The sequence below is a fragment of the Aulostomus chinensis genome, chromosome 17 (assembly GCF_037954235.1).
Source record: "Aulostomus chinensis isolate RoL2024-O1b breed Wild chromosome 17, RoL_Achi_v1.0, whole genome shotgun sequence".
NCBI classification, from domain to species: Eukaryota; Metazoa; Chordata; class Actinopteri; order Syngnathiformes; family Aulostomidae; genus Aulostomus; species Aulostomus chinensis.
This window is the reverse complement of record NC_141336.1, coordinates 9,882,564-9,909,096: the sequence shown is the minus strand read 5'-3', so window position 1 is coordinate 9,909,096 and position 26,533 is coordinate 9,882,564. Positions and strand designations below refer to the sequence as shown.

At 41.3% G+C, this 26,533-nt stretch overlaps 1 protein-coding gene across 8 annotated transcripts in view; it reads right to left on the bottom strand.

The window, feature by feature from the left end:
* pcnx1 (pecanex 1) overlaps positions 1–25,471 on the bottom strand; it is a 46,030-nt gene extending 20,559 nt beyond the window's left edge. For 3 of the 8 annotated variants that reach the window (XR_015109838.1, XR_015109839.1, XM_086183098.1), the window contains exons 1-11: positions 24,811–25,471; positions 23,195–23,409; positions 20,896–21,001; positions 11,242–11,278; positions 10,491–10,556; positions 8,673–10,388; positions 6,291–6,420; positions 3,505–3,698; positions 2,130–2,223; positions 1,428–1,485; positions 463–692 (exon numbers count right to left, since the gene is read on the bottom strand). Coding sequence is in view for 6 of the 8 variants with exons in the window: in XM_086183098.1 (XP_086039224.1) it covers positions 463–692; positions 1,428–1,485; positions 2,130–2,223; positions 3,505–3,698; positions 6,291–6,420; positions 8,673–10,388; positions 10,491–10,556; positions 11,242–11,278; positions 20,896–21,001; positions 23,195–23,409; positions 24,811–24,963 (2,999 nt within the window). In the remaining 2 variants the exon portion in view is untranslated. The remainder of the gene's footprint in view (positions 1–462; positions 693–1,427; positions 1,486–2,129; positions 2,224–3,504; positions 3,699–6,290; positions 6,421–8,672; positions 10,389–10,490; positions 10,557–11,241; positions 11,279–20,895; positions 21,002–23,194; positions 23,410–24,810) is intronic. The other 5 variants (XM_086183093.1, XM_086183095.1, XM_086183094.1 and 2 more) reach the window with 5 other exon arrangements.
* Positions 25,472–26,533: the final 1,062 nt, after the last annotated feature.

The window sequence follows — 26,533 nt, the reverse complement described above, 5'->3', positions numbered from 1 at the left end:
AAAGAATTCACCAGGACCTTGGATGGAACCTTTCGGTACTCCATAAGAGACGAGTGAAGAGGAACATATAGTGATATGAGGAAAGAAATGAATCGCTACGTAGCAAGGCCCTGCATGCTGTAAACAAGCAAGAGATATAGTAAAAAACAACAACAAAAATAACAAAAAAAACATGTAACCTGTTAAAGCTGACTGTTATACACAGTTTAAAATGCACAAATATTATTCAAAATGCACATAATTTGATACCATCTTAAGAATGATTTCTTGAGATTAATTTAGTTAAATCTTAGACAGCACTGTATATAAATGTCTTTATTACCCACACAACATGTAAGTTCAGTATGGTTGGTTAATCTTTAAATCTTGGGAGTGTGAATGTTTTGTTGGCTTTCATATTTTTTTAATTTCCCCCTTGGAGCAACAAATGGTCAGCATGCAGGTAAATACTGGCGGCTTTACCTGTCAAACAGCGCAAGCAGGGTGAGCCGGTCAAAGTGCAGACCAACCCACAGGTAGGGCAGAAGCCACAAGCGATAGTACTGTTTAGCTTTGCCAGCTGTAGTGGCCGCTGGGTCGTCTTGGCCCAGCGGTGCGTCCTGAAGCTCTGGGCTCATATCTCCATCCTGCTGCTCCAGCAGCTCAGGGTCCATCGTCAGTAGACGGTTGAGACGGATCTGAGGGAGGGAGAACTGCCTCACAGTCAAAGCTGGGTCAAGTCACACTTTCAGACAGCAATTTGTGCAAGGACACAATTCAAGAACAAGTACTTTACAGTCATAATATTAGAGAACAGTACAAAGAGCAATAAAGCACATATACCAAAAGAGTTGATGAATATATTATCAGTATAGCATTTTTCTCTAAAGACACTAAAAGTATTTGATTTCAGTTGGCTGAGGATTGCACTCCTGCCATTCCACCCACTCCTCACCACCTGGATTCTCATTACAGAACTGGTTAAATGAAGATCAACAGATGATCAAGGATATCTTTCTTTTTTCATACAGAACAAGTACTTATATCGATACATCCAGCACAAGACAAGCGGCAAATGGCTTTCAATCCCAAACAGGCAGCCAGAAAGCGTATTTTAAATTTCATGTATGTATTTTTGTACAAAAAAACACTGAAAAAAAACGAGCCTCCAAAAAAATAACAATGTAAAACCATAGCGTAAATAACAATAACCCTACACATAAATATGTAAAGACTATCCCTTTAAAATTTTAAGTAATAGGATATTTTTGTACAAAAGGACTGAAAAAACAGAACCTACAAAAAAATAAAGTAAAACCATAGTGTAAAACAGTAATCACCATCATACATAATATGTAAAGACTGCATGTGTTTACGTCACAGTCCTATGTCTCTCAACATGACTGCTAACTTCAATCCACAATAAAGCAGTTAACTGGAGTACTCACCAGGTCATGAGGGCAGAAGCGAACTGAGGTAGAACTGGAGAGGTGGGAGTCGGTGTCCCTGCAGGGCAGCAGACAAAGTGAGAACACTCAAACATATCCGACACACTTACTGTCTTAAACAACGATTAATTTCTTAGTGACCTAAAACTACAAAGCCAATAGGGTATTTCCTTAACTCTTGTATAGTGAGGTTATAAGTTTATCTTAAGAAAAGATTGAGCCCTGAAAAAAACAAAACAAACCAGAACCCTCTTCCTTGTCACACATCAATGGAGCCTGTGGATTAATGACTGCACAAAGAATATGCAACTCAAAAACACAGAAAATATCAGGTAGAGAATGATTAATTTTTTTGTATATTGTAAAACTGTGACCATTTCGCTGTATTATGATATAAGTATTGGGTCAAATTTGTATCGCTGGGCCTCTAAATGCTATCCTCAACTAAAAGATGTCATGTGCAGCTGCAGTTAAGATGCAGTGCTGACCTGATATACTTAGCTACCTAGGAACTGTACACTACCTTGAGATGAATTCACATCCATCAATGATGAAACTATCTGTTCAGGGTCAAAAACAACATAAGAGCTGAATACTTTTACAACTTTGCAGGCAAAGCATATGTGTGTGATGAGAAATATACTTTTATGATGAAATTTCACTAAATATATTAGACAGATTAACTGTCAGTTTGACACTTACCATATGTTATTTGAGGCTCGTCTGGTTGCAGGTTCAAAATTGACTAGGGACATGTCACACCCGCCAGCCTCATACAAGGACGGAGTGATTTTTCCTGGAATACGCACGCACACGCAAATGCACACACACAGACACACACACACATACACACACAGAAAGAAACATAGTCTTTTGAATCTGAAGTAGAGCATAGTTTTGTCTGTGGGAATAATTTTTTTATACTACATCTTTTACATGCAGGGAATTTAATAGCTTTGGTAAAATTACCATATTCTTCTGTGCTAATGGGGTTATTGTGTGAATGTACCTCCTCCTAGAGAAGCTATAAGCAAGTCAGTAATTTCTTGCTCATCGTGAAAAGCAGTCAGGTTGCTCTCATCGCTGATAATACATAGAAGCATTACATCAGTCTCTCCTTTAAGTATTTTTGAAAGCTGTAAACCAAGAAGCTATGGAGCTCAACCATCTATTTTAGCTATCTAGTCTTATAAACAGTGCCTCGCAGGATTCAAGAATAATTAAAGTGACATGAAAAAACAAAGTAATCTATAACCAAGTTTTTAAATATATTTGGGGCTGCTGCAAAATAAAAGTATTATCCTTCCTTAAGAGGAAAATTTGGCAAGAAAATCTAAACACTTGTGTGATTTTTCTTCCTGTGTGTGAGTTGCATTGCTAAGAAAGGTTATGCAACAGAAAATGTTTCTAAGAATATCTGATTAACACATGACATAGTTAAATGTGTGCACCTTCTTAAGAAATATTCAGAAAACTACACAATCTAGAGTAAAATACAACGCAGAGTATTTTCAGAAAATCATTCTGAAAATCACATGCCGGTAATGAACAAGATTATTAACGCAAGGGCTGGACACAGACCACCATTTTTTTTTCAATAGGAACATTATGAGAAGAAATCCATTTGGTTCCAAGGAGTAATTAAGACAAATCCTCTATTTTTCTCCACAATAATTATGTTCATGAACATATTAAGGAACTGTCAACAGCGAACTGAGACACTCAGTATGGACATGAATGCTCTGACTGAAGGGTAGCACAGAAATCCAACTGGGGTCAAATATTGGCTACAGACACAATATCACAGACAGAGATAAATAGAGCATGCATAAGTGTGCTCAGCTTTGACTGAATGTAACAATCCACCGACCGTGGATAACAGAGCTTTCCTGATTGACTACAACAGTCACGTGAAAAGCTCTGTTCAAGCCATTTCAAACCACTGCAACTTTCTTACCTAAGAGCAATACAGCCAAAGACAAACGCAAATCTATCATAAAACTTATTTTCCCACAAACTAGCAATCCAGCTCTCTTCTAGTTGAAACTCGATTTCTCTCTCTTCATGCGCTCCCTACCGAAGTCATCCTGCAAGCTGGTTGCACCAAAGCTTGAGGCCTTGTCCTGAGAACCTTCCAGGTGTGTGCTTCCATTCCTGGCCAGCAGGGAGGTGCTTGCACTCAGCACGGTCACCTGGGACGGGGTTCTAGATGGCTGAGTTTTCACCTGGGAAGAAGAAGGCTGGGAGGCCTGGCTGAGAGCCTCCTGTAGACTGTAGGAGGAGAAGGGAGAGGGGGGTGGGGTAAGATGCGTGTAGGCTAGGGGGTGGGGTATTGTTGAAATACAATATCATCATAGAAAAGGGGGATGAAACAGGTGATTTCTTAATGGAGGGATGCAAACTCTGGATGCCATAGTGGCGATCAACTATTACAAGGCATAAAGAACACATCTTATTTCCCATCTCTTACATGACAATCAGTGTCATTTCTGTGTAATTTCTACTGGAAGATCAAAATTTTGCTAGATTTTCATAAAATTAATTACAAAATCATTTGTGTCCATGTCCACATTAACAGATTGGAATACAGGCTTTGGACTGTCTATTATTCATGAAACAATACTACTGCGAATACTATTAATATTATGTGGATCAGGGAGTTATCAAAATTGTATTGGGCACTTATTTTCCTTTTTCATGCTAAATTAAAAAAAATGCTATTGACTAAACCTCCATGATGGCTCAAAATATATACAGGATTTTGTGACATTAAGTGTGAAGTATGCACTGCAAAGACTTCTAAAGGTCCTTGTGGTACAGAGATGACTTAGCACTCCATTCTTTTGGCCAAAATCTGTTCCTAGCTGAATATAAAATGAGTGTATGTAGACTATAAATACAGCACGCTAATGCATGTGAATTTGCTAACAAAGCAATGCAAACATTTGATTTATAGGCACTACTATTCCGCACATGGAAAAATAATTAGAATCTGCAACTACAGGGTAGTTCATGCTCATTTTAAATGGAGAATATTCATACTGAGGCAAACAAAAACCATCCCTCTCCTTGATGAGATTATCATGGGAATTTAAATTCAAAAGATCCTAAAATCAAACAAATTCATCTTTAAAATTCAAATGAAGAATACTTAATAAAGCACAAAATACCCAATGCACTACTGACAAATTCAGAAAAGCAGTGACAGGATAGGGAAGGGTGAAAGGATCAATGGAAGAGGGGAACCATCTTGCAAGTTTATTGACCCTTGGCAGGCAGGCAGGCAGGCGGCAGGACACTTATTCTCCTTGCTTTGCAGTTTTCAAGGCTCAACGTTTGGAAATGTGACCTTGCAAAGATGGATGCAGAGAATCAAAGAAACTTGGCAAGGGGTGAATGCTGTTCACATTTGTACAACAAACTAAGAGGAATAATACAGACAACCTCGAAAGCTGACATCTATCAAGCTCGACCCGCAGCAAAGGGCAAGTTCATTTTTGTACCATTAACAGCATTACTTAAAAGCTGGAATCCGCTAATAAGATTATTTTCGGGCATTTTGTCAAGATTTTAAGATGAGACAAACAAGCTGGTGAATGAGAGAAGCTATGACTTACAACTTTGACAAGTCTAAGTAATCAGGAAAGAACCTCCAGAGTGGCTATACATATGATTTAGTCCGCAGGGCCAAAGTCAATCATGCCTGGTCACAAAAAGAGCAATAATACATCTCTCTTACACAGGCAGGGACAGTCTGCTTGTAAGACTGTTTGGGCATTCACTGACATAAGATACTCGACTGATATCTGAGTAAGAACCGCCCCCATCTAAATTGATTTTGGTTATTGAACATAATTAAGTTAATCTAAATGTCAATATGGATAGGAATTGCTTCGTTGTACATGACTCAAAGTACAAAGTTTGAATGAGTTCCACCACCAGATTAAAAAATAAAAATAAAATCTACATTTGCGTTGCAGCCATGCTAGGCCAGCACTCCAAGGAGCTAAATAACTATTTTTGTTGATTGAATCACCTAAAAATAAGTAAATAATCTCTATTTGAGGTTATACTAGAAATGATGAATCCTGTAGATTTAATCCAGGGGTTATGCATAGACTAGTTTTGTTAGCATAATGAAAAATGGGACAAGATGATTCAGTGTGAGCTGATGAGAATGAGTGTCAGCCACACATAAGGCATGGCCCCAGGTTGACATACCAAACTTTTTTTCAACAGATGTGATGGAAATATAGAAAAAAATGGACATCTACAAAAAAATAAAAAAAAACCCAAGACAAAACTGTGCATATTTAAAATAGCTTACTCTTATACATTAGTTTTGGTCAAATAAAAAAGGCTTTGAATCAAATAATGGAAAGCTGGGGACTCAGAAATACAAACAACAAGAACACGATTCATTCCTACTATGATCACTGTCATCGTCATACATTTAGGACAGGTGTGCAAAGGGCAAAAATGTGATACAGCAGGACATCCATATTATCAAGTGAATCATGCACAGTTCTTAGAGGAGGTGATTTGTCAGGCACGTAGATTAGTTGAACTTCATGAACTTTGAGTTTAAGGACTCCATTCTTTCATTTATAATAAAAATGGGAAATTTAAAAGATTAGATGGCAAGATAAAAGTATGAAAAGAATGAAGTCTTGAAAAAAGAGGACAAAATAGATCACATGCAGTGTGAAGACACCCATCCAATGATGTATAAGGATTTGTATAGTCTTCACATGCAAGGCAGACGGTAGCTGGTTTGATGTAGGACAGGACAGGGAACCACCTGGTAACATGCTCATACCAGGCAACACAAAGACAGAAACAATCCCCTGCTCCACGTCGTACCTGAGAGGAGATCCAATGAGAGAGGTGGGGGGTGTGGGGTTACTCCCTGCGTTGTGCCGCCGCCGCACGGCCTGTCGACGAAATGTGCTACGTTCACGCCGAAATATTACAGTCTCCTCGCTCCCTGGGGCTGCCATGGTGAGAGATATGATTGGCCAGTCAGAGTGGACGGGCTTTTTTTTTTTGTTTATAGAGAGCTTTATGTAAACACAGGCAAGAGGTATCCATGTGTTATCTTGTGTTTCAGCAACAGTTTCAAAACCAAACAACAATAGGACTGCAGGCTGGGTTTCTTTCCAAAATTAAATCAATCAGAAGAGTCACAACATCCACTACAACATGAATGACAGAATAACACTGGAATGGCATGTACTGATGGCCCAGGAGTTCAGTTTAATTCCGTCACTACCCTCACTTCCTGTCCATACCTCTACTTCAACTGTCAAATACATGCAAAATTAAATTGCAAGTTTGCTGATTAATTTTCACATTTGCTAAACTGTGCCCACAAGTTGTACTGAAAGACACTGGCACTTGGGGTCTGATATTTGACAGTACCTGCTATTTTGCTGAAGCATTTCCCTTAACTGCCATTGTATCAAAGAGGCCACAAAAATGTGGATGTAGAGCTAACAATACAGCCTCTACTGTCATCCTTGTTTTCAGAGACACTTTGAACACAGCACAGTTCTTCTAACTTTGAGAGTCATTTCATTTATACAAACCACACAAAAAAACACCTTTTCACTCGTTAAACGGAGGGACAGAAGGACTAAAGAAACAAGATCCTAGTCTGTATAGCTCTGGCTACTTTGGCCATGAATTGCTATGCTAACTTTAGTCTGACCAAAAGAAATGTGGAAAGTACATGCTTAAGTGAATGTAAATGATCAATAATGTGCAGAATTTTAGGGTTCGTAATGTCTATTAGACAACTGGAATAAGATAGACCGTTGCATTTTACACTCACATCCATAGGGGGCATCATGTCATCAGGGAGTTGGGGTGTTCACTCCTATTGTAACAAACAAGGAAATTCTAACGTCCTCAGCATGGGGCAGGGGGTGAAACTCATTTCCAACACTTATCTTTGGTCACAAGATTTGGGTAATGACTTGAAGAGTGACTAATACAAACAGAGAATGGATTTCCTTTGTAAGCCGGCTGAGCTGGACAATTACTCCCTTGCACTCCTGCAGTGTCATTCTTGCTCGCTGGGCGAAGAGTTTTGTAAAGAGAGATCAGAGTAAAGCCAAAGCTGCTTCATATTACAGCAGTTCACTATCGCAACTTGAAGAATATATTTGGCTAAAATTCTTATCCCTGAACAAATGATGCCTCTCTCTACCAAATCAGAAGGCAAAATCTCAGAAAAAAACAGACAGACCTCTATCTTAAGCAAAACTGTGGAGGCAAAAACAATTCCAACTTTTCTTTTTCCCCAGGTCAAATGAATAAACTACAAAGTCAAGCCAACAGAGAAACCTTTTGTTTACATATTCTAAGTTTGCTTTATCTAAATGTTAATGAATTTACCCACAAGAAATTGACCTCCTCAGTCAAGACAACAGGAATTCAATGATGATAAACTGTAATTATTCCAACAGTTGACATGCCCAGGCACATCCTTGACCCAAAACCGTACAGCTCAGAAGGTGTACACTGTACAGAACTGGGACACAATCAATATCACCACAAATGTATGTAACACACAAAACCAATAGAGCAAAAACTGCTGGAAATACTAAATATTGGCTTGTTAGCTCCAAGAATGTTTGGGACAGAATGCCTATTGGACTTGGTGTGTATGACACTAATAAGAGAGCTGCTGTTTGTTTAACCTCAGCACAAAGCACACACTGTGCCATCATGCTAATGGTGATCCACACAGGGAACACTATGCTGGGTCAGGACTGTCACTCCATGGAAACTCACCATGGTTACACTGAATGACCAATGCAGACATTATCTCTTATGCAGCCATAAACACAGAGGCAATAATGAAGGAGGCATTAGGTTTGGAGTATACCCAACAATTTTATAGAACTAATTGTATCACTATGCATGTGTCATTATGATGAGAAACATATTTTAGCTATGCACATTATACATCCAGAGAATCAATCAGTCATCACTTGAACTGCAAAGCAAACACAAATAATAAAACTCACTGATGATAGTGCCTATTTTTCCTCGGACAATGTCCATGTGTATCTAACCAACTGATGCAATTAGTGTGTATGTATATGAATAGTTAACCATAGGGCTTAACATAAAATATCTTTTGACACACTTAAAATGTGAACTATTCTTCAAAAAACAGAGATGATCAACACTGACTGCACAGCCACATTATGTTTGAGTGCACTGTTTGGTACATACCCCGCAGGGAAGCAGCAGTGGCATCCTGAGGCTCAGTGAAAGCTCCCTGGTTGGGCAGACTGTTTCTGGAGCGGGTAACTGATTCCAGCTGGGAGGCCCTTCCCAGAAGAGACGCTGCATCTAGGACTTCACCTTCTTTGGCTTCCAGGTCTGACTTGGAGGTGGTAAGGGGTCTGGGTCCAGCTGGAGCTCCCAGGCGACTGGGGTCATTAAGGCAGGCAGCTGTACCACTGTCCAAACTCAACACTCTTGCATGTGTTTTGGCACTGCCTGTGCTGGGGGTGCGGCGGGAGGTGCGCCGCTTCCCTCCAGATCGCACTCCTGCTTCTGCTTTTAGTGTGGAGGAGGGTGTTGCATTGGCTGCTGGGTGCTTGGCTTTCAGGACCCTGTAGCGGCCCTCTGGTGAGTGGCAGGAGCGGGAAGTAGCACTCGAGGAACTATCTGTGCTAAGATGGTGGGTTGAGTGGAGACTCGAGGCACAGCTGAGTTCACTCTGATCGCTAGAGTCTTCCTCTCCACCTCCAGTAAACACAGCGCTACATGGCTTGGCCATTGCACGCAACGACATGTAGTCCCTGTGACGTGTAGCATCAAAGCTACTTGCCCTTTTCTTGCCAGTCCGCCGGCGTCCACTGCGCCCCGTGGAAAGAGAAGAAGTCCTATGAACAAGGTTGACTGACTTTGCTTGAACGCCGTCTTTTACCTCCTGCTGCTCTATTGCAGCCACACCAGTAGAGCCATCAGCACTAGTCCGGATGCCAGGCACTTCCTTGCATTGACTAGTTTCTACAAGCTCTTGAGTTGCTAAGGACACTGTATCTGCAGGTTGTTTAGCAGTCAGCTCATTGGCATGAGGGTTTTTATTGGCCTCCCTTGAGGGTAGGTTGCCGATACCTCGAGAGCAAACACTGCTGAGACTTGAAGTCCTGCCATCTGTGGGAGCAGATACAATATCCCCTTTGTCCCTTACACGCTCATCCCCAGATAGCGATAGCAGGCTCTCTACATGTGTAGAACTGGTCTGTTCACTGTGGAAGCTACTGACAGTGCTGTTGGTGTCCCTGTCGGTTCCACTGCAGTAGCTCTCAGTTGAGCCACTACTGCGAGTACTCAGACTTCTCAAGCTATCAGCACTGCGCTCCCCTCTGTGGGATTTCCCTCCAACACCACAGGCTCTCCCACTGCCACCCACCTCCACCTGGTACAGACCTGAACTACCTTCCCCAGCCTCCCTTGAGGCAGAGTGGGAGACTTTGCGTGGGTCATTGTGTCTATAACACTCTATTCCTGAGGTCGAGGCCACAGCTGGTTCCTGCTGGTACAGCCGCTCAGCGGCCTCTCTGTCACACAGCCCTGGCCGGTGTGGCCTGACTGTCTCCAGCTCACACACAGGGTCAAGGCCACCTCTCCTGGGAGGAGGATAAAGAGCAAAGTCTGGTAGACACGGGTCAGGGAAAGCAGAACCTGCTGAGCTGGAGGTCCGCGGCAGGCCCCGAGAACGGAGCTCCTTCCTGAAGGTCTGAGATTGCATGGATGCATGAGAAGTCACCTCTGTGTCACAGGAAGAGTGTGACAGGCTGAAGTGATAAGCAGCAGAATTACAAAGATCAGCAGGTTCCCGGGACAGTTCTGAAGGACACAAGGAAGTTGAGGGCTGCAATGAAGCGAAGGAATCATTGGGAACAAGGCAGTACATCTTTGTGTCTGATAGAAGATCTAAGTGGACAAAGAGATAGATGTTAAGGATGCTGTTGAAATATCAAATCCAGTAATATTCAAGGAGTTTTTTGTTGATATGTGAATGCCATGTATGCTTACCATGATCATGACTGCAGCTCTCAACGAGGGTCAAACTGATGTCATCTGAAGTCTTTCCCACATCTCCTGCAAAGACAGGAAGAAAGCAATTAGGAGATGACAGGTTTAATCAATCATTAGTACATTCGCAAACCACAATCTCTGGTCACCAACAAATAGGTGGCCTCTACTGAGGTTAAAAACACAGATACTTCTGTCTTCTTTCACAAAAACACTACTTGAACAAGGTCCTCTCAGTACTGAAATGACACCTCTTATGTTCTTATGGCTGGAGAATCACCTTTCAATAATCTTTTAAAATCTGTGTTTCCTTCAGTAACACAATGACAGCCTGAGTTCTTAAAGTAGAGACGACTAAAAAGATAAACCCCAACAGAGCCCTTGTCCCACATCAGACCATTTCCATTTCCTGCTAATTACCATGGCATCAAATGCACTCACTGAATTATTCAGATATTGCAGTCACTTCAGTACAATGGACTAACAGCAAAGCTACAAGTTTATTTACTCAGTTCTTTATAGTACTGAATGAGAAGAATGCCTCCAAGAGAATGCTTGGGTTATAGACGGTTATAGATTTTGTTTCCCAAAGTTCAGGTTTAAGGCTGCATCATCTTACTGTGAGACTGGGAAGGTCATGATAATGCTGAGCCAGACTCTGTGTAGCCAGGGTGACCATTGTCAGGGATTGCACAGTTAAAAGATTCATTGCAATGAATTACATGATTAGGCAGTGGGTTTTCATAGTTACCTTTGGCTGCTGTTCCTCTTCCATGGGTGGATGAAATCTGAAATTTGGATGAAAACATAAGTAAAACCATTTATATTTCTACAGTGAAGACTAGTTTATCAAACACAAGTAATTGCAGCAAAATGGTCATTAGGCAAACTGACAGGGAATGTGATAATGATGGAATATGACATTCAAAAAAGTCAGCTTGTGTTACAGCTCTTTTTCAGACAGAAGAGTTTATGCTTTTCTTCCTATGTATATGGCCACTGAGCACAACAAGCTTGCTGAAAAGCAATTCAAGGACACTGTACAAAAATGCAGAACTCCATGGGGTGTTGGAGGTTAAATATGTACCTCTAGGGACAAAACAGTCAAATGTCTTTAGTTGTTATCATCTACAGACAGAAAACTATGTAACGATCAAGCATAATGAAAACACTCCTTGATGCAAACTAACACCTACTTCTTATGGTTCAGACATAATCAAAAAGACATTTTGACCTTTTACTTACACTACCGGTCAAAAGTTTAAGAACACCGCAATTTTTTCAGTTATTTATTGCAATTCAAGTCGTGCCAGTCCAATGAATAGGTTGACATGGTACAGAGGTAAGTGTTGAACTGCCAGAGGAAAAAAAAAAAAAAGGTTAGGCTACCCAAAACTGAAAAATAATGTACATTTCAGAATTATACAAAAAGGCTTCTTTCAGGGAACAGGAAATTGGTTGACAGTTTAAAGCTGTTCTGCAGCAATGAAGGTTGATCAAGCCTTGAAAGCTGGTACTACTAATTCCTACAGGTGCTCCAACTTCTCTTGATCTCTTACAACCCCTTTTGTCTGTATAAAAGCAGTGTTGGATCAAATTGTGGTACCGTACCCTCGTGAGCATCACTTGAACAGTAGTGTGCAGCAGAAAGTAGCACATTGCTAAAAATGGCGAGAAAAAGACCATTAACAGTGGAAGAGAGACAGACCATCATAGCTCTTAAATATGTAGGTCTTTCCTACAGAGAAATTGCAAAGGAAGTCAAGGCGTCAGTGAGTACAGTCTCCTCCACCTTCAAAAGGCACTCAGTAACTAGGGGAAATTCTGTCAGGAAGAGGTCTGGAAGAACCAAAGCCCCAACTGAATCAGAGGACAAGTTTCTGAGAGGTAACAGCTTGCGTGAACAGCTTCAAGCGCAGCTGAATAGTTGTAGTTGTAAGCAAGTCTCAGTTTCAGCTGTGAAGAGAAGAATTCAAGCTGCAGTTTCGACAGGATGAGTTGCAGCAAGAAAGCCATTTCTAAGATGTCAGAATAAGACAAAGAGGCTTGCCTGGGCCACAAAACACCATCATTGGACTACTGAAGACTGGAAGAAGGTATTATGGACTGATGAATCAAAATCTGAAATCTTTGGCTCATCATGCAGGATCTTTGTACATTGTTGATTGTTCATTGTTGAGCAGGCAAAAGGATGATTCCACAGTGTGTGACATCAACTGTCAAACATGGAGGAGGAAGTGTGATGGTCTGCTTCGCTGGATCAAGAGTCAGTGACTTGTACAGACTGAGAGGCACCTTGAACCAAAACAGCTACCACAGCATTCTGCAGCAGCATTCTGCAGCAGCATTCTGCAGCAGCATTCAATACCCTCTGGTATGCAACTAGTTGGTCAGGGGTTCAATCTAAAGCAAGATAATGACCCAAAACATAAGTCCAAGCTGTGCCAGAACTACCTCAGGAAAAAAGAACAAGATGGTAAGCATGAAAACATGGAGTGGCCAGCACAGTCTCCAGACTTAAACCCTACCCCACAGCACACAAATCTCAAAAGCAATAGAGTAAAGGCTGTTGCAATTTAATGAATGTTTGTTCATTAATCACTTGTGACCCATGTAGGGATCCAGAGAGGCGTGCAACACACAGCATGAATAGACCCGGTCATGACTCAAGACTTCCACCAGAGAGATCCCAATCATCCCAGTAGGAACATCAGGAGACTTTCAAAGGGCGGGGGATCCTGGTATGAATGTTGGACCTGTAATGTTTGTTTTGGCCATGTGGGTTCCTCAGTTCACATTTTGGTCACATGTCCTTGTTTTCATTTTGATCATTAGAACCACCTGAGCATAGTAACCCTCCTTATTAAAGCTGCCTGATCCTCTGTGTTCTTGCTCAGTGTTGAATTGTCCTTTGACCACGCCACGTTAGTGAGAATCTCAGGTCCTTACTTTTTTGTTAACTGCAGGAATTTTTGTACTCTTCAAGGAAAACCTTTTTGTAACCTTTATCATTGAAAGTAAAAGACTAACTTCACTCGCCTCTGTCTCTGCAATTGAGTTTCTGAGTCTCCCTTAACCTAGGGGAAAGAACCTGGGTCTCCTGACTTCCACGGAGGAGCCCCAGGTTCAAACCCCCGGCAAACCTAATAACCGTATTATTCTCCTTTCCCAGTTTATTTTTTTTCCTTTTACAATGTTCTCATTAAAGTTTTAATTTACAGTACATAGAAAAATGCAAGGAACAAATAAGGTGCCGGGTAATGACAAGGCATCTTCCTATAGAGGTTTTTGATAGAGCATTACAATGTGCTCTTTTGTGTGGTCTGAAGATTATACCAGCATGTTACAAAAGAGAAATAGACATTTCATTAAAAAACAAAACAAAACATATAAAATGAAACATAACATTCAAGGCTTGAAGGTTTCCTTGGCTTGCTCCTCCTTTCAAACTGATATAAACCTTCTCTAGATCCTATCCAAGGCAGAAAATTTACCCCAAAAGGTAAACTTTTTCAAGGGAAAGAGAGTTTGACAGTCCAGCAAGTCTACACCTCAACACTCAGTTTGGTTACAGATCTCCAAGATTTGGATATGGTGTGTTTTGCTAGTAATACACAATATATAGTCAATATATACTCATTCTTGCTCAGTTGACAGTTTTCAGAAAGCATTCCAAGAATACATAACTTAGGACATAGTAAAGACTATATACCTGTGAAATGATAGGACATCCAGAACCACCACCCAGAGAGTGTGGCCAAAAGGGCAATTCCATAGGCAATGAAGAAGCATACCTTTCTTTCTACATTTAACAATCACATCTGGGATATTGCGATCCAATTTATTCGGCAAGCTTGGCATTATATATGTTCTCATTAGCCACTTAAAATAGATTGATTTAAAATGAGTGTTCATAGGTTGCATTTGAGCTTTTAAGCAAATTTTCACTGTTTCACTGTCCTCATTCCAGACCCTCTTTTTATTATCTGAGGAACTGTCCACAATTACTCCCTAAAAATGTGAAATCAAGCCTCTCTTAGAGTGGTGATTTACTGTTATTTCGTCCACAGAGGTGAGAGACAGTGTGGATGTGGAGTTCTGTGTCTTGAGTACGAAACTTTTGATCTTTAAATATTTAAATAAATGTTTGGAAGGGATATCATATTTCGGTTGTTCATCTTCAAAAGATGAGTATTTTTATCGAATACATTGGCAATCTAGGGGTAGAGTGGCCGTCTAGCAACCAAAGCGTCACTGGATTGATCCTCAGTTCCCCTGGTGACCATGTGGAAGTATCCTTGGGCAAGATACTGAACCCTTAATTGCTCCTGAAGGCCCTGTAATGAACTGGCGACCCATCCAGCTTGTACCCCGCCTCTCACCCAATGTCAGCTGGGATAGGCTCCAACCCCCCACCACCACCACCGTGACCCTTATTGGATAAGTGGTATAGAAAATGGATGGATGGATGGAGGTTGTCAATCTTGCATATGCCTTTAGTAGCCCAGATTTTAAAACCCACTCTTACCTGGTGTGAAGAAACTATTTTCCCAGATCACCAGAAAACTAGGATAATGATGGTATTTCCCTTCTATATGTATGTAGCTCATCCCATACCTTTATTGTATTTTTAACAAAGGGGTTCTGTGTATGTTTATTTAAGTTCTTTTAGTTTAGCTGAGTACATAAATGAATTGAGAGATAGAGGAGACGCATTATATCTTTCAATGTTTATCCAAGACAGGGGTTCCTTGTGAGAACCAGCAGGAGGCAGTCAAAAGTTGGGCCACCCAATAATACCACTGAAGGTTTGGAATTCTCACCCCTCCTCTCTCTAAGAGGAGATAAAGCGAAGGTAAGCGAAGCCTATCTCTTCTATATTTCAGGATAAAATCACAAAACATGCTTTTTATTCTCGCAAAAAAATTAACAAGGGGACAGAGAAGAATCGTCCTAAATAGCGAAATAAATTTTAAGAAAACAATCTTGAGAGTATTTATAAGGCTCATCATGGAAATTGGTCAAATTGACCATCTATTTATTGATTCTGTTAGTGATTCAATCACAGAATCATAATTTGCAGCTACTAGATTATCAGTTTTATGGGTAACTTTTATGTCTAAAGTAAGTGAAGCTATCTGAAACCATTTTGATGGTGTTTGAATGGGTGGATTTAATCTGTCTGAGTGCTTAAACCCAGTTCACACAACATGATTTTAAGTGTCGGCGACTTCCCTCCCCCAAATCAGGGTGAGGCACTAACGACCACCACGACAAAAGTAATGAGGTGTGAACAGCTTGAAGACAATGGACTGAGAGGTCGCATGCGACGTCGGCGACAAAAAATGGACCTCTAGCACTGCTAGATATCCAGGACTTGTCGCAGTGACGTAATCGGAGCTGCAGCCAATGAAAGCAGACATGGGAGGTACCGCGAACCCAGACGAAAAGAGCTCCGGCAGCGAAGGAGCCACGCATAGCGAACAATAACAACAAAACTGACAAGAGGCATGGATTCTACAAAGGGTTCGTGATATCCGTGGACACAGGAGGATCTGGAAGGCTTGGTCAAACATTGGCATGAGCACCCTTGCCTTTATGCTGTCCGCGTTTGCCAATCCATTCCTTCACCCACCTCTCTTCCTTTTTTGTTTTTTTTCGCTATATAGTAGCGCACAAACGACCTGGAGGGCTGCGTTCTGCTCCGTGTCCATGTTTACAATGAAAGGGGCGTGCATTGCGTTCAAGAGTTTTGTGGCCAGCTGGGCAGTCAGCCACGACTACTGATGGGGAAATCGTGTAGTCTGAACACTCCCGTCTGCCGACAAATCTTACATTGTGAACAGCAGCCCGATTGAGCATTGGGTGGTGTGAACAGCAGGGCGTGTTGCCGACAAAAAAAGTTGTGTAGTCTGAACAGGGCTTTAGGGAGCAGAATGGCTATCTATCAGGATATAAAATTATTAATCAAAATATGCTAAACTTATTAACAGTGTCAGGCAAAGTGAGTAATCAAAATGGGATGAAGATACCATATCATTTGCAAACAATCCAATTTTTTTTAACATCATTTATATCTTAACCAATAATATTTTGGTTGCTCCTAATGTCAACTGCCAATGGCTCTAATGCAAACACAAACAGGAGTGGGGAAAGGTCTCAGTCTGGCGTTTTCCCCTGGCAAGGTTAAATCCCTTTGATATTCTATTATCAGTTGCCACTGAAGCTACCAAGTAATTATAGAATATTTTTAATCCAAGTTGAGAAGTAACTGTGAGAAAAAAGCAAGAAAGCACTTTGTGGAGCTAGCAATGTTCAACCACAACAAAGGCATTTTCTGCATGATGTAGATGCTTCAATAGTGATGAGCAGAAAGTAGTTGTCTATATTCTAATAAACATATTCCAGAAACTTAGCATTCTTCAACCATTGTGGTTTTAGGCATAAAATAGGCTGCCCCCTAAGATCAGTGACAGCCAAGTACTTGATCGAGGTTAAAGCATGGTCAGATGTTAGGATGCTCTAAGCTGTCTCTCACATAGAGACAACTGTACTGGAAAGAAGAAAATAAAATTTACATTTGCAGGTGTTATGACTAGTAAAATGACTTGAGTATTCTCTCTTTGTGGGATTTCAAAATCTAAAAATAAAAATACACACAAAAAAAAACAAACCCACAAACAGACAAACAGAATATTATGAGCACAGACTTCAGTTCAAAAGAGCGACTGAAAGAGTATTGAACTATAGAGGTAGTTTATGTCTGGTGATGCAGTGGTGAGTACAAATATGTCAATGCAGTTTAAATTAGTGCAAATTTGAGTTCAGTATGCTAACAGCTTTGTGAAAGAAGGCAGGCTTTGATGTGTTTCAAAACCAATTTCTCAAAGCACCTGCTGATGACTGGGGTGAGTGCTATGGGGTGGAAGTCATTGAGGCTGGTTATGGGTGACTTTTTAGGGATCGGGATGATTATGGTAGATTTCAAGCGGGATGGGATGATTGCTTGTTCCAGAGACGAGCTGAAAATGTCAGTGAAGACCTATGATAGCTGCTTGGCACATGCCTTGAGCACTTTCCCAGGTACTCCATCTGGACCTGCAGCCACAGAGCACTCACCTACTGTCCAGTACCTCAAGAGTGACAGGGGGGTGCTGGAGGCTGGTGGGGGTTGTAGTGGTGGTTGGAGTGATGTGGCTGAGTACTGTGTTTAAGACTCAAAGCGGGCACAGAAGCTGTTCAGCTCCTCTGCAAACGCCGCATCTGAGTCCCTGGGTGTCACAGCACAGCCTCTGTAGTTGGTGATGGTCTGTATGCCCTGCCACACTTGCCGGGGGTTGTTGAGATGTTCCTCTATCCTCCTCTTGTATTCTGCTTTAGCAGTCCTAATGCCTGTCTTCAGGTCAGCACGAGCGACACTGTACAAAGCTCTGTCATCTGACCTGAAGCCTGAGTCATGGGCCTGGAGGAGCATGCGGACCTGGCTCGTCATCCAAGGTTTCTGATTGGGGAACACCCAGATGCACTTTTCCACAGTGACATTCCCAATGCAGTTCTTGATGTAAGACAGTATTGCATCTGTGAATGCTGCTCTACCCATCTGTGAATAAACTACACAGTCATCACTCCCTTCCAGGAAGAAAAGGCTTGGTTATAGTCACTGATCTTTTACAAGGAGTGGAGAAAATGTCTACCGACTTACTGACGACTTAAGCTTTGACCCTGGAAACACAGTGGTCAACTAACAGTTTAGCTAAGTGAAGTATGTACATAATGTTAACTAGATTTTTTCTCAGCAAGTATATAATTGTTATTTTCTTTGAAGTAAATAGGGGTGCAGAATAAAAGTGTCAGTACTTAATTGACAGTTTCTAGATGATCCACTAGCCTCAGTGCAGGCTATAGACCATATGAATGTCTACCCATCCCTTTGTTGGCAGTCATGTCAGATGAAATCCTTCCCCTCCACTAGAATATCGAAAAAGTGTTGGCTGCTCTGGTGGAAAATTCCCATCTTAGCTGGAAAAATGGGTCCAAAGTCGTTTGATTTCCAGAACTGTTGCTTCACCTGTACCTCTGTCCATCCAGCAAAACCATAACGAGGTGGTTGCAGTACATGACGTTTCCTTTTTGGTGAGCCATTTTTGTTACCTTCGCCTTGTCTTAGTAGTTGAGAAACTTCATGATGATAGCGTGGGGAGTGATCAGGAACCACCTGACCTGGTTATCTGTGGACTTGCTCTATGATGAGCGGGCTTTGAAATGTGCCCATAAGCAAAACCTCTGGCAGCCAGGTTTGAAGATATGGCACTGTATCTCCTGCTTTGGTCCCGTCGGGCACACCAATAAGCTTCAGAATTGATTAGTGTCCGTTTTTGAAGGAATGATTCTGTGCTAAGGGGCAGCACAGTGGTGCAGTGGTTAACACTGTCACCTCACACCAAGAAGGTTTCAGGTTTGGGCCTGGTTTGAGCCCAAGGTTTTTCTGTGAGGAGTTTGCATGTTCTCCCTGTGCCTGTGTGGGTTCTCTCCGGCATACTCCGGCTCTGACTCAGAACAGTCCAAAGATGTGCAAGTTAGGTTAATGAGTAACTCTAAATTGACCATAGGTGTGGCTGTGAGTGTGAACGGCTGTTAGTTTATATGTGTTGGCTCCCGAAGTTTAGTGTTTACATTTCTTTAGGTCTGATTGAAGATAGAGGGGCAGCATGGCTCAGAGGTAGAGTGGCCCTCTAGCAACCAAAGGGTCGCTGGTTGGATTCTCACTTCCCCAAGTGACCATGTCAAAGTATCCATGGGCAAGATACTGAGCCCCTAATTGCTCCTGATGGCCCTACGTAAGACTGGCAACCCATCCAGGGTGTACCCCACTGCTTGCCCTAAGTCAGCTGGGATAGGCTCCACCCCCCCCCACCCCCCTGTTTAGCAGTATAGAAAATGGATGGATGGATTCTCTTCTACTTAGCAAAGAGACGTCCTCATTGGCTTTGCTGATGTGGGTCTCAGCTGTGTTCATTCTCTCAGTTCCCAAGTGTCAATAGCTTCTTATTTCTTGGTTGGATAATATGACATCTAATATTTCAGTTAAGAAAGTTCACACTCAATAAAAGTATGGCTGGTAAGATATAAGCCTAGTTATCTACTTGGCTGCTTGCGGAACATCCTCTTCCCCCCTTTCCATCCAGTGAGGTCATCTCAGTGTTAGCATTGCTGGTGTCACTAATTTCTTCCATTTTCCTTGATTTAGTTATATGTTTCATTGGCATTTTTTGATACCTAACCTAAAATTAAGGCGATAATGGGGAAAGCACAGACAGTTGGGTGACTCTTTGTTGAAATGGAAGTGTTAATATGGGCCCAGTAAATCAGAGCTCTAAATCCTGATGCTACTCATGTAGATGCCACTAGAAGTTATTCCAGTTTAATTTGGTGGCATATTAATGGTCAAAAAGCTCCTTCATTCTGCCCTCCCACTTCCATCCCACCAAGCCCACTCTGTTGTGATTGGCCGGCTTTTTGGAGTGAGTCTGAGAAAAGCCACACCCTTACCTTATTATTTTGCCTTCAGTAGTCTTGTTTTCAAATGTTTTTTTATTGGAGCATGTTGTAATATTGTTACATTTTTACTGCATATAGATTGTGTGCACAATGTACATCCATAAAGATATATGTGCAGTGCCTCCAGTAGTCTTAGGTGAAAATACCTTTGTGGGTGGAGCATGCCTAAAACATGGAGTGGAGTGGCCCTGTGATGCCTTAAGGGGCATTACATCCGACTACCTCTGTGAATCACCATACTTATGATCAAGCCATCACCAAATTGACAAGGGTTTCCTATTTCACAGTTTGCGTGTTACTAGGCACAACAGTGACACAAATATATGGATATCCACAAGAACTTAAAAGTTGAGTTTTTCAAATATGGCCCTTTTGGACAGATGATTGAAGCAGTTAAATGTAACATAACCTGACTGTATCAGTTTTTCCTATTTTTTTTGGCAGCACTTTACAATAAGGGTGTAAGAGTACAATAATAATGGTTAGCTAATGCTTGGTTACATTTAAGAATGCTGAAGAAGCATGACCAAAGCATAACTAACCATTTATTAATGGTTATATTACTAGTAGGTGGAACATTCATGCAAAAAAACAACACAAACTAACTACCCCAAGTCCCCCAATTTTTTTAAAATAAAGTTAAATAAACACTATTAGTAAATGATTACAAGACACAATAGTTAAAGGTTAACTAAGCAAAGTCAGCAAAGCATTAACTCACTGATATAAATCTACGCATACAATAAAAAGTTTCCAATTTTTCTACCATAAAATAATGACTTTGCCTACAATGGGAAGGTCATCTTAAATTAGGCCCAATGTGGTTGCAGCATGCAGGTCTGCTTACCTGCTGGTTAGACTCCATCCCGATATAAGAGTTCCTGGAACTGCAGTCCACTGGCGGAGTCTCTTGCCTGATGAAGTCGGCCATCTCAATACCCCCTCCAGGGTCTCTACACACACATACGCACGCACGCATGCACGCACGCACGCACACACACACACACACTTATATTACCAGTGCAGTGCTTCTCTTCCCCGGATGGCACATGCCAACATGTGCCAATCATTCTACTCAAATACCGTGAACTGTTACAGGCCCATGCTAAGATTATCTCTTTATAAACAGTTCATTACCATTACGTAACCAAATTAAACAGGTTTTTATTTTTCATCATTTATCTGACTAAACTCAGTTGAAAGGGTAAAAACATGATAGATTTGGACATTGGATTTTCTCCAGGTCTATATTTAGCCCAGACATGCTTGTTCAACCAGTTGGTATGCCGAAATAAACAGCTTGCCAGGGATTGTCTATAAATCATTTCCATACGCCAAAAATGTTTCGTAAGAGGTCAAACCACAAAACAAACACCCCCAGTGTTGGAATACCACATGAAATGTAGATGAATGAGCCTGAAAAATAGAGCAGTGAAGGGAAAATGAGTGCAAAAAATCCCCATTATCAGCTGCAGCAGCACTGGTCTGCTCTACTGTAAATTCTAACTACCTGGAATGTGACTCCAGATGTGGGCAAAGCTTCAAGTCCAAGTGCCCCTGTGGTTGAGAGCTCACTCTCATTTTGTTGCCTTTTCCTTCTCTCAGGATCCAGTTAAGCACCCCCTCTGGAATGTGAATATGAGTCACGGGCAGAACTGCTGCAGCCTCATTGGCTTTTGTTCCTTCTCTTCGGGATGAGCTTTTAGACTTGAAAAACATAATCTGTACTTTGTAAAAGCCAGTAGTACTTCAAAGCATTTTTTTCAATTGTTCAATTTGTCTTATTCAATTATATTGTTTCATTATTATAACATTACACAACAGTAACAATAGTTGTCCTTATACCGCATGTAAATTAACCTCTGCCGGGGAGGTCATGTGATCATCGAGTTGATTGGGCTGTTGCTAAGGAAACACAAAAAGTGTGGACGGATTTTTAATGAGAAGTGGTTTAAGGATAGAATTAAACAACAACCAATTATATTATTTGATCGATAAGATCTCTGCAACTTGGACGTGCCCATTTCTCAAGGAAGGTGCCCAGGAGGGATCCCAAACCACCTGATTGCTCCGAGCTCCAAGAAGGAGCAGCAGCTTTTCTCCAAGCTCCTTCAGAACTACTTTTTCCTTCTTCTTCTTTTATTTTTAACAATCATGGCTTCTTTAGCCCACCATCTTTAAATTGTGACCCTGTGATCAGTGTCCCCTGGGGGTCATAACTCTAACTTGAATGAATTTGTTCCCTGGTGCACACCCTTCCCTCAGCTGTGTATAGACTGACTAAAGGCCAAAAGTGACAAAAATGACCACCACTGTTAGAGCTGAAGATCATGTGATGAACATTTAAGCCCTCAAACATTTTTTTTTAAATTCTTCTCCTTTAGAGATGAATGGAGGACCAGCTATTTGACTTTAGCTGCCAATACACAACATCAGCTTGAGGCAATGGTATGGGAAGCAAGGAGGTGGGACATGTGCCTAAAATGCCAGTAGCAGGTGCATGTGTCCCAAATGAGATTTATACCATGGAGGTGACATTTTGAAAAATGTTTCTTTTATTCTTGTCTTTTGAAGGCACAATACTAAGCTAGCATGTTTCACCAGCAAATCAGGCCAAAAAACACTGTTCCTGAAAACTAATTTTGTGGGTCTCTGGTTGGTTCAGGCCTGTCGATTTGCTTGGAAACGTTGCAATATGCTGAACCCGCTCTAGAAACAGTCCTGTAATAGTTACAGTACAATTTTTTAAATGATGATAATTTTCACTTTTTATTGACACTGTCATAGACATATGAATTTAATTTCACGCTTATTACATGTAATAATACAAGCTTATTTCATGTAATTCCCCTTATTGCAAATGAACAGTTTATGACCCAAGTGCAAGTCAACGGTGTACACAATATCTGCCTTTTTCTCAGCTGCTTCCGCTTTCCATCCCCCTTTGCCTTTAAGTAACTTGACTCACTCCAACAATCATGCACATGTGACACAATCATTGATGAGGAAGAATGACCTCCTCTGCCTTGTGGTCAATACGCCATAAAGCCTTTAGACTATATTTCATCTGCTTTATTATCTTACCAGCTTTGTTTGTCTTATATGCTGAGATATCCACTGTTGAGCTGTAAGAGATGCTAACTCACCCTGGGCCATTGCTGTCCTCCCGACGGGTGATGACACCATCATGAGCTCCCTCAGTGCCACCTCTGCTGCCCTGTGTCTCCTTGGCCTGGTGCTCCACCACCTCCCCCTCATCAAGGGCGTGGTGGAGTCTGTAATTCACCATCTTCAGCAGCAGAAACATGGCAGCAACTACACCACAGTAGATTCCCACTATGGCCATGGTTGGCGGCAATGCCTGGGATTATAAAAAAACAAAAAACAAAACAACCTACTATGGAGCATTACATTTTACTTTCAAGATATGATGCTCTCAAATCTTCTTTCTTATCATGCCATGCTTATTTTCTCTCCTTTATCTCAAGGGTCTTAAAAACTCAATCATTAGTTTCAAAAAGGAACAACACATGTCATTCTCTGATTAATATAGTCCAAGGTTTCATTGCTTCTCCTCTTGAAAATGAAAATATGTTTGACAATAAAAGAGAAGCCCTCAAACTGTCATTCTAATCCAAGCAGGTATGCTGCTCAATATCTCGCTTAAGGATGTAAGTAAATTCCCCCACAAGCATGGCTGGGAGACAACTTTATCAAAAAGAAATCGGCCCCTTTTTCAGTAGATTATGGCACAATTGTCACTTAAATGTTAACATGAGCTGGCAAAATCTCAGAGAGTCTACCACTTGTATCTTTACCATGATGTCGGCACCTGTGTTGTCTTTGGCATATCTGCTGCATCTGTTTAATGTTATTATGAACACCAGCACTCAAACCTGTGATTCAACATAAAACCAAAAAGTTGACCAACATAATTCCACTCAGGAAATAGAATGAAACCATCAACCAATTCCAAACTTCTCAATATGTTTGCATGTGTAACAAACATCAAGTTTGCCTGGTGATGTAAGATATAGTCACTGAAGCAGTTCTGTAGCCCAGATGTCATGTTCTGCTAGTGTTATTTGCCAAATAGCCCATAAATAATGGGAACATGACTTGCAAAGATGATGGGTGAAACACTTTTGGGGTCAGTTAAGAGGATAAAAAGTATATAAAAAATACAGTTCGTTTGGTTAACACAGGGATCAACAAGCAAAATAAGCAAATAAATGACGCTGTCATTTGAGCCCGTAAAATTGCAAGATTACTGTTACATCCCTGTCAGCTGTGCTCTTGCAGTCACAGCTGGTTGCTTATACAAAATCACTGCCGACAGCAGGGAAGCAAATAAGGGGGAAGGGATGTTAAATTCACTGCTGATTACAGTCTGGCTGGCACACTTTCACACTAGCTGACGGATCTTGAATGCATCACAGTTATAAACATGAAATTTACACAAAAGAGCAGTCTACTGCAATGTAATTGGTGGAGGGCATACTTAAAGGGGAGATTGTTTTGTTTCTAATTATTCATGTTAAACCGTTTCTGAACCCAGCAACCTTGACTATGGTGAGATGATCTGTGCCGTTTTACCAGTTTAATGACATTACATTGTCTCTGTTCCAGATAATAGACTGAGACCGCCCGTTCGTGTGCCTGTGGCAGCTAACCTGACGGACACTTGGTTGGGAGACTTTACAGTCATGACAAATACCCAAATAAAGAGGTTAAAAAGGGGCTATAAGGCAACATCACTCACCATGTAAAGTGTGAAGGGGAAACATAGCAGGAACAGCCAAATGTACAGATGGAACGCATTGACGAATGTATTTTGATCGGGATCGTAGTACCATCCGCCTGTGATTGAAGCCCAGACCCCCTGCCTCAGGATCTGTAGCGTCTGCGACCCCATGTTGTTTTATCCCCTCTGAATCCGACTGGAACAGACCAACGTAACCACTAGGGTGACACGCTGGCTAGTCGTCGCCAAGCATGAAAAACGGTACTCTGTTTTCAGACATTGGCCTGAAAATCCCCTCTGCAGCCATCTTCTCAACTGCTAGCCAGCCAGCTGGGGCACTGTTCGGTCCTCCAGCGAGGAGACTCCTATCCCACCACGCCCTGCGAGACGTTTCTTCTTCGTGGCATCGGAATCTAGTAGCCTGGGAAGCTAATGCACTGTACATAAAATACTGTCGTTGCAGTATATGGTATAACTCCCTCAATTTCATTTTTTGCGTTGCATTATGAGTTGTATGAGACCTCAACAGTCAGGACACAAATTCACAAGATAAAACCTGTTACAAGGCAATCTGGGACTCGGAGCAAATATGAACAAGGGGCGACACTTAGTGGCCATGATTTCATACGCCATCAAATATAAATTGTCAATAAAAGCCGCTGTTGCAAGACGCACTCATAATGTAACACACAATGCCTATTACGATAAAATAAAAATAAAAATAAATATCGCTAGACGCAATTAAATGCACTCATTCGACAAGAAAATTTCCCTTTGGAGAACTATATGAATAATGAATGATGCATCATTGTATAACCAACATTTATTATAGTAGCTGTAGAGGTTATGCAAGTTATCAAAATTCAGATAAAAAAGTTTGGTTTTGTGGTTCCCAGTAGGTCTCCTCTGATCTTTGCTTGATATTGCATCACTATGGAAAAAACAATTAGCATTTCACAGGAAATGCCCCTAACTGCAAAAAAAAAAAAACCCCAAAAAAACCAACCCACCAAACCAAGTAAGAAAAAGTCCCTCAGAAATTTTAAAGTCTTATCAAATATTAGAAAAAATATAGCACACAACTCACAACAGGACATGAATAGATGTACAAAGTTTCAACCCCTGAAAATGAAGGGGGGTTGTCCATATGAAGGCAGAATGGTATTATATTGGACCTTTGCAAACATTGATTATAGGGATCACTTGCTTGTATGTGGTCCTTTTTACTGTTGGTATTGTCTTGTCAATATCAAATGAATTAAAATTGATTTGATTAGCACAGATACACAAAGGCAAAGATACATTCAACTGTTAAAGCAGATTGGAAAAAGTATAAAGTATATTGTCTATCCATCCATCCTCTTTACCACATATCCATTAAGGGTTGCTGGAGGTTGGGTGGGTGGAGGCTACCCTAGCTGACATTGGATGAGAGGCAGGGTACACCCTGGATGGGTTGCCAGTCCATCACAGGGCCATCGGGAGCAATGAGGGGCTTAGTATCTTGCTCCAGGATACTTCGACATGGTCACCTGGGGAAGTGAGGACCGAACCAGCAACCCTTTGGTTGCTTGACAACCCCTCTTCCTCTGAGCTATGCTGCCCCATAAAGTATATTATATATTGCAAAAATACATTTTCACTCTGTAAACAAAGCATTTCAGCCTAGATCATTTTGAAAAACGGAACAAAATAAACTGGATAGTGTTGACAATAAAACACAAGATGCACTGGTTGATAC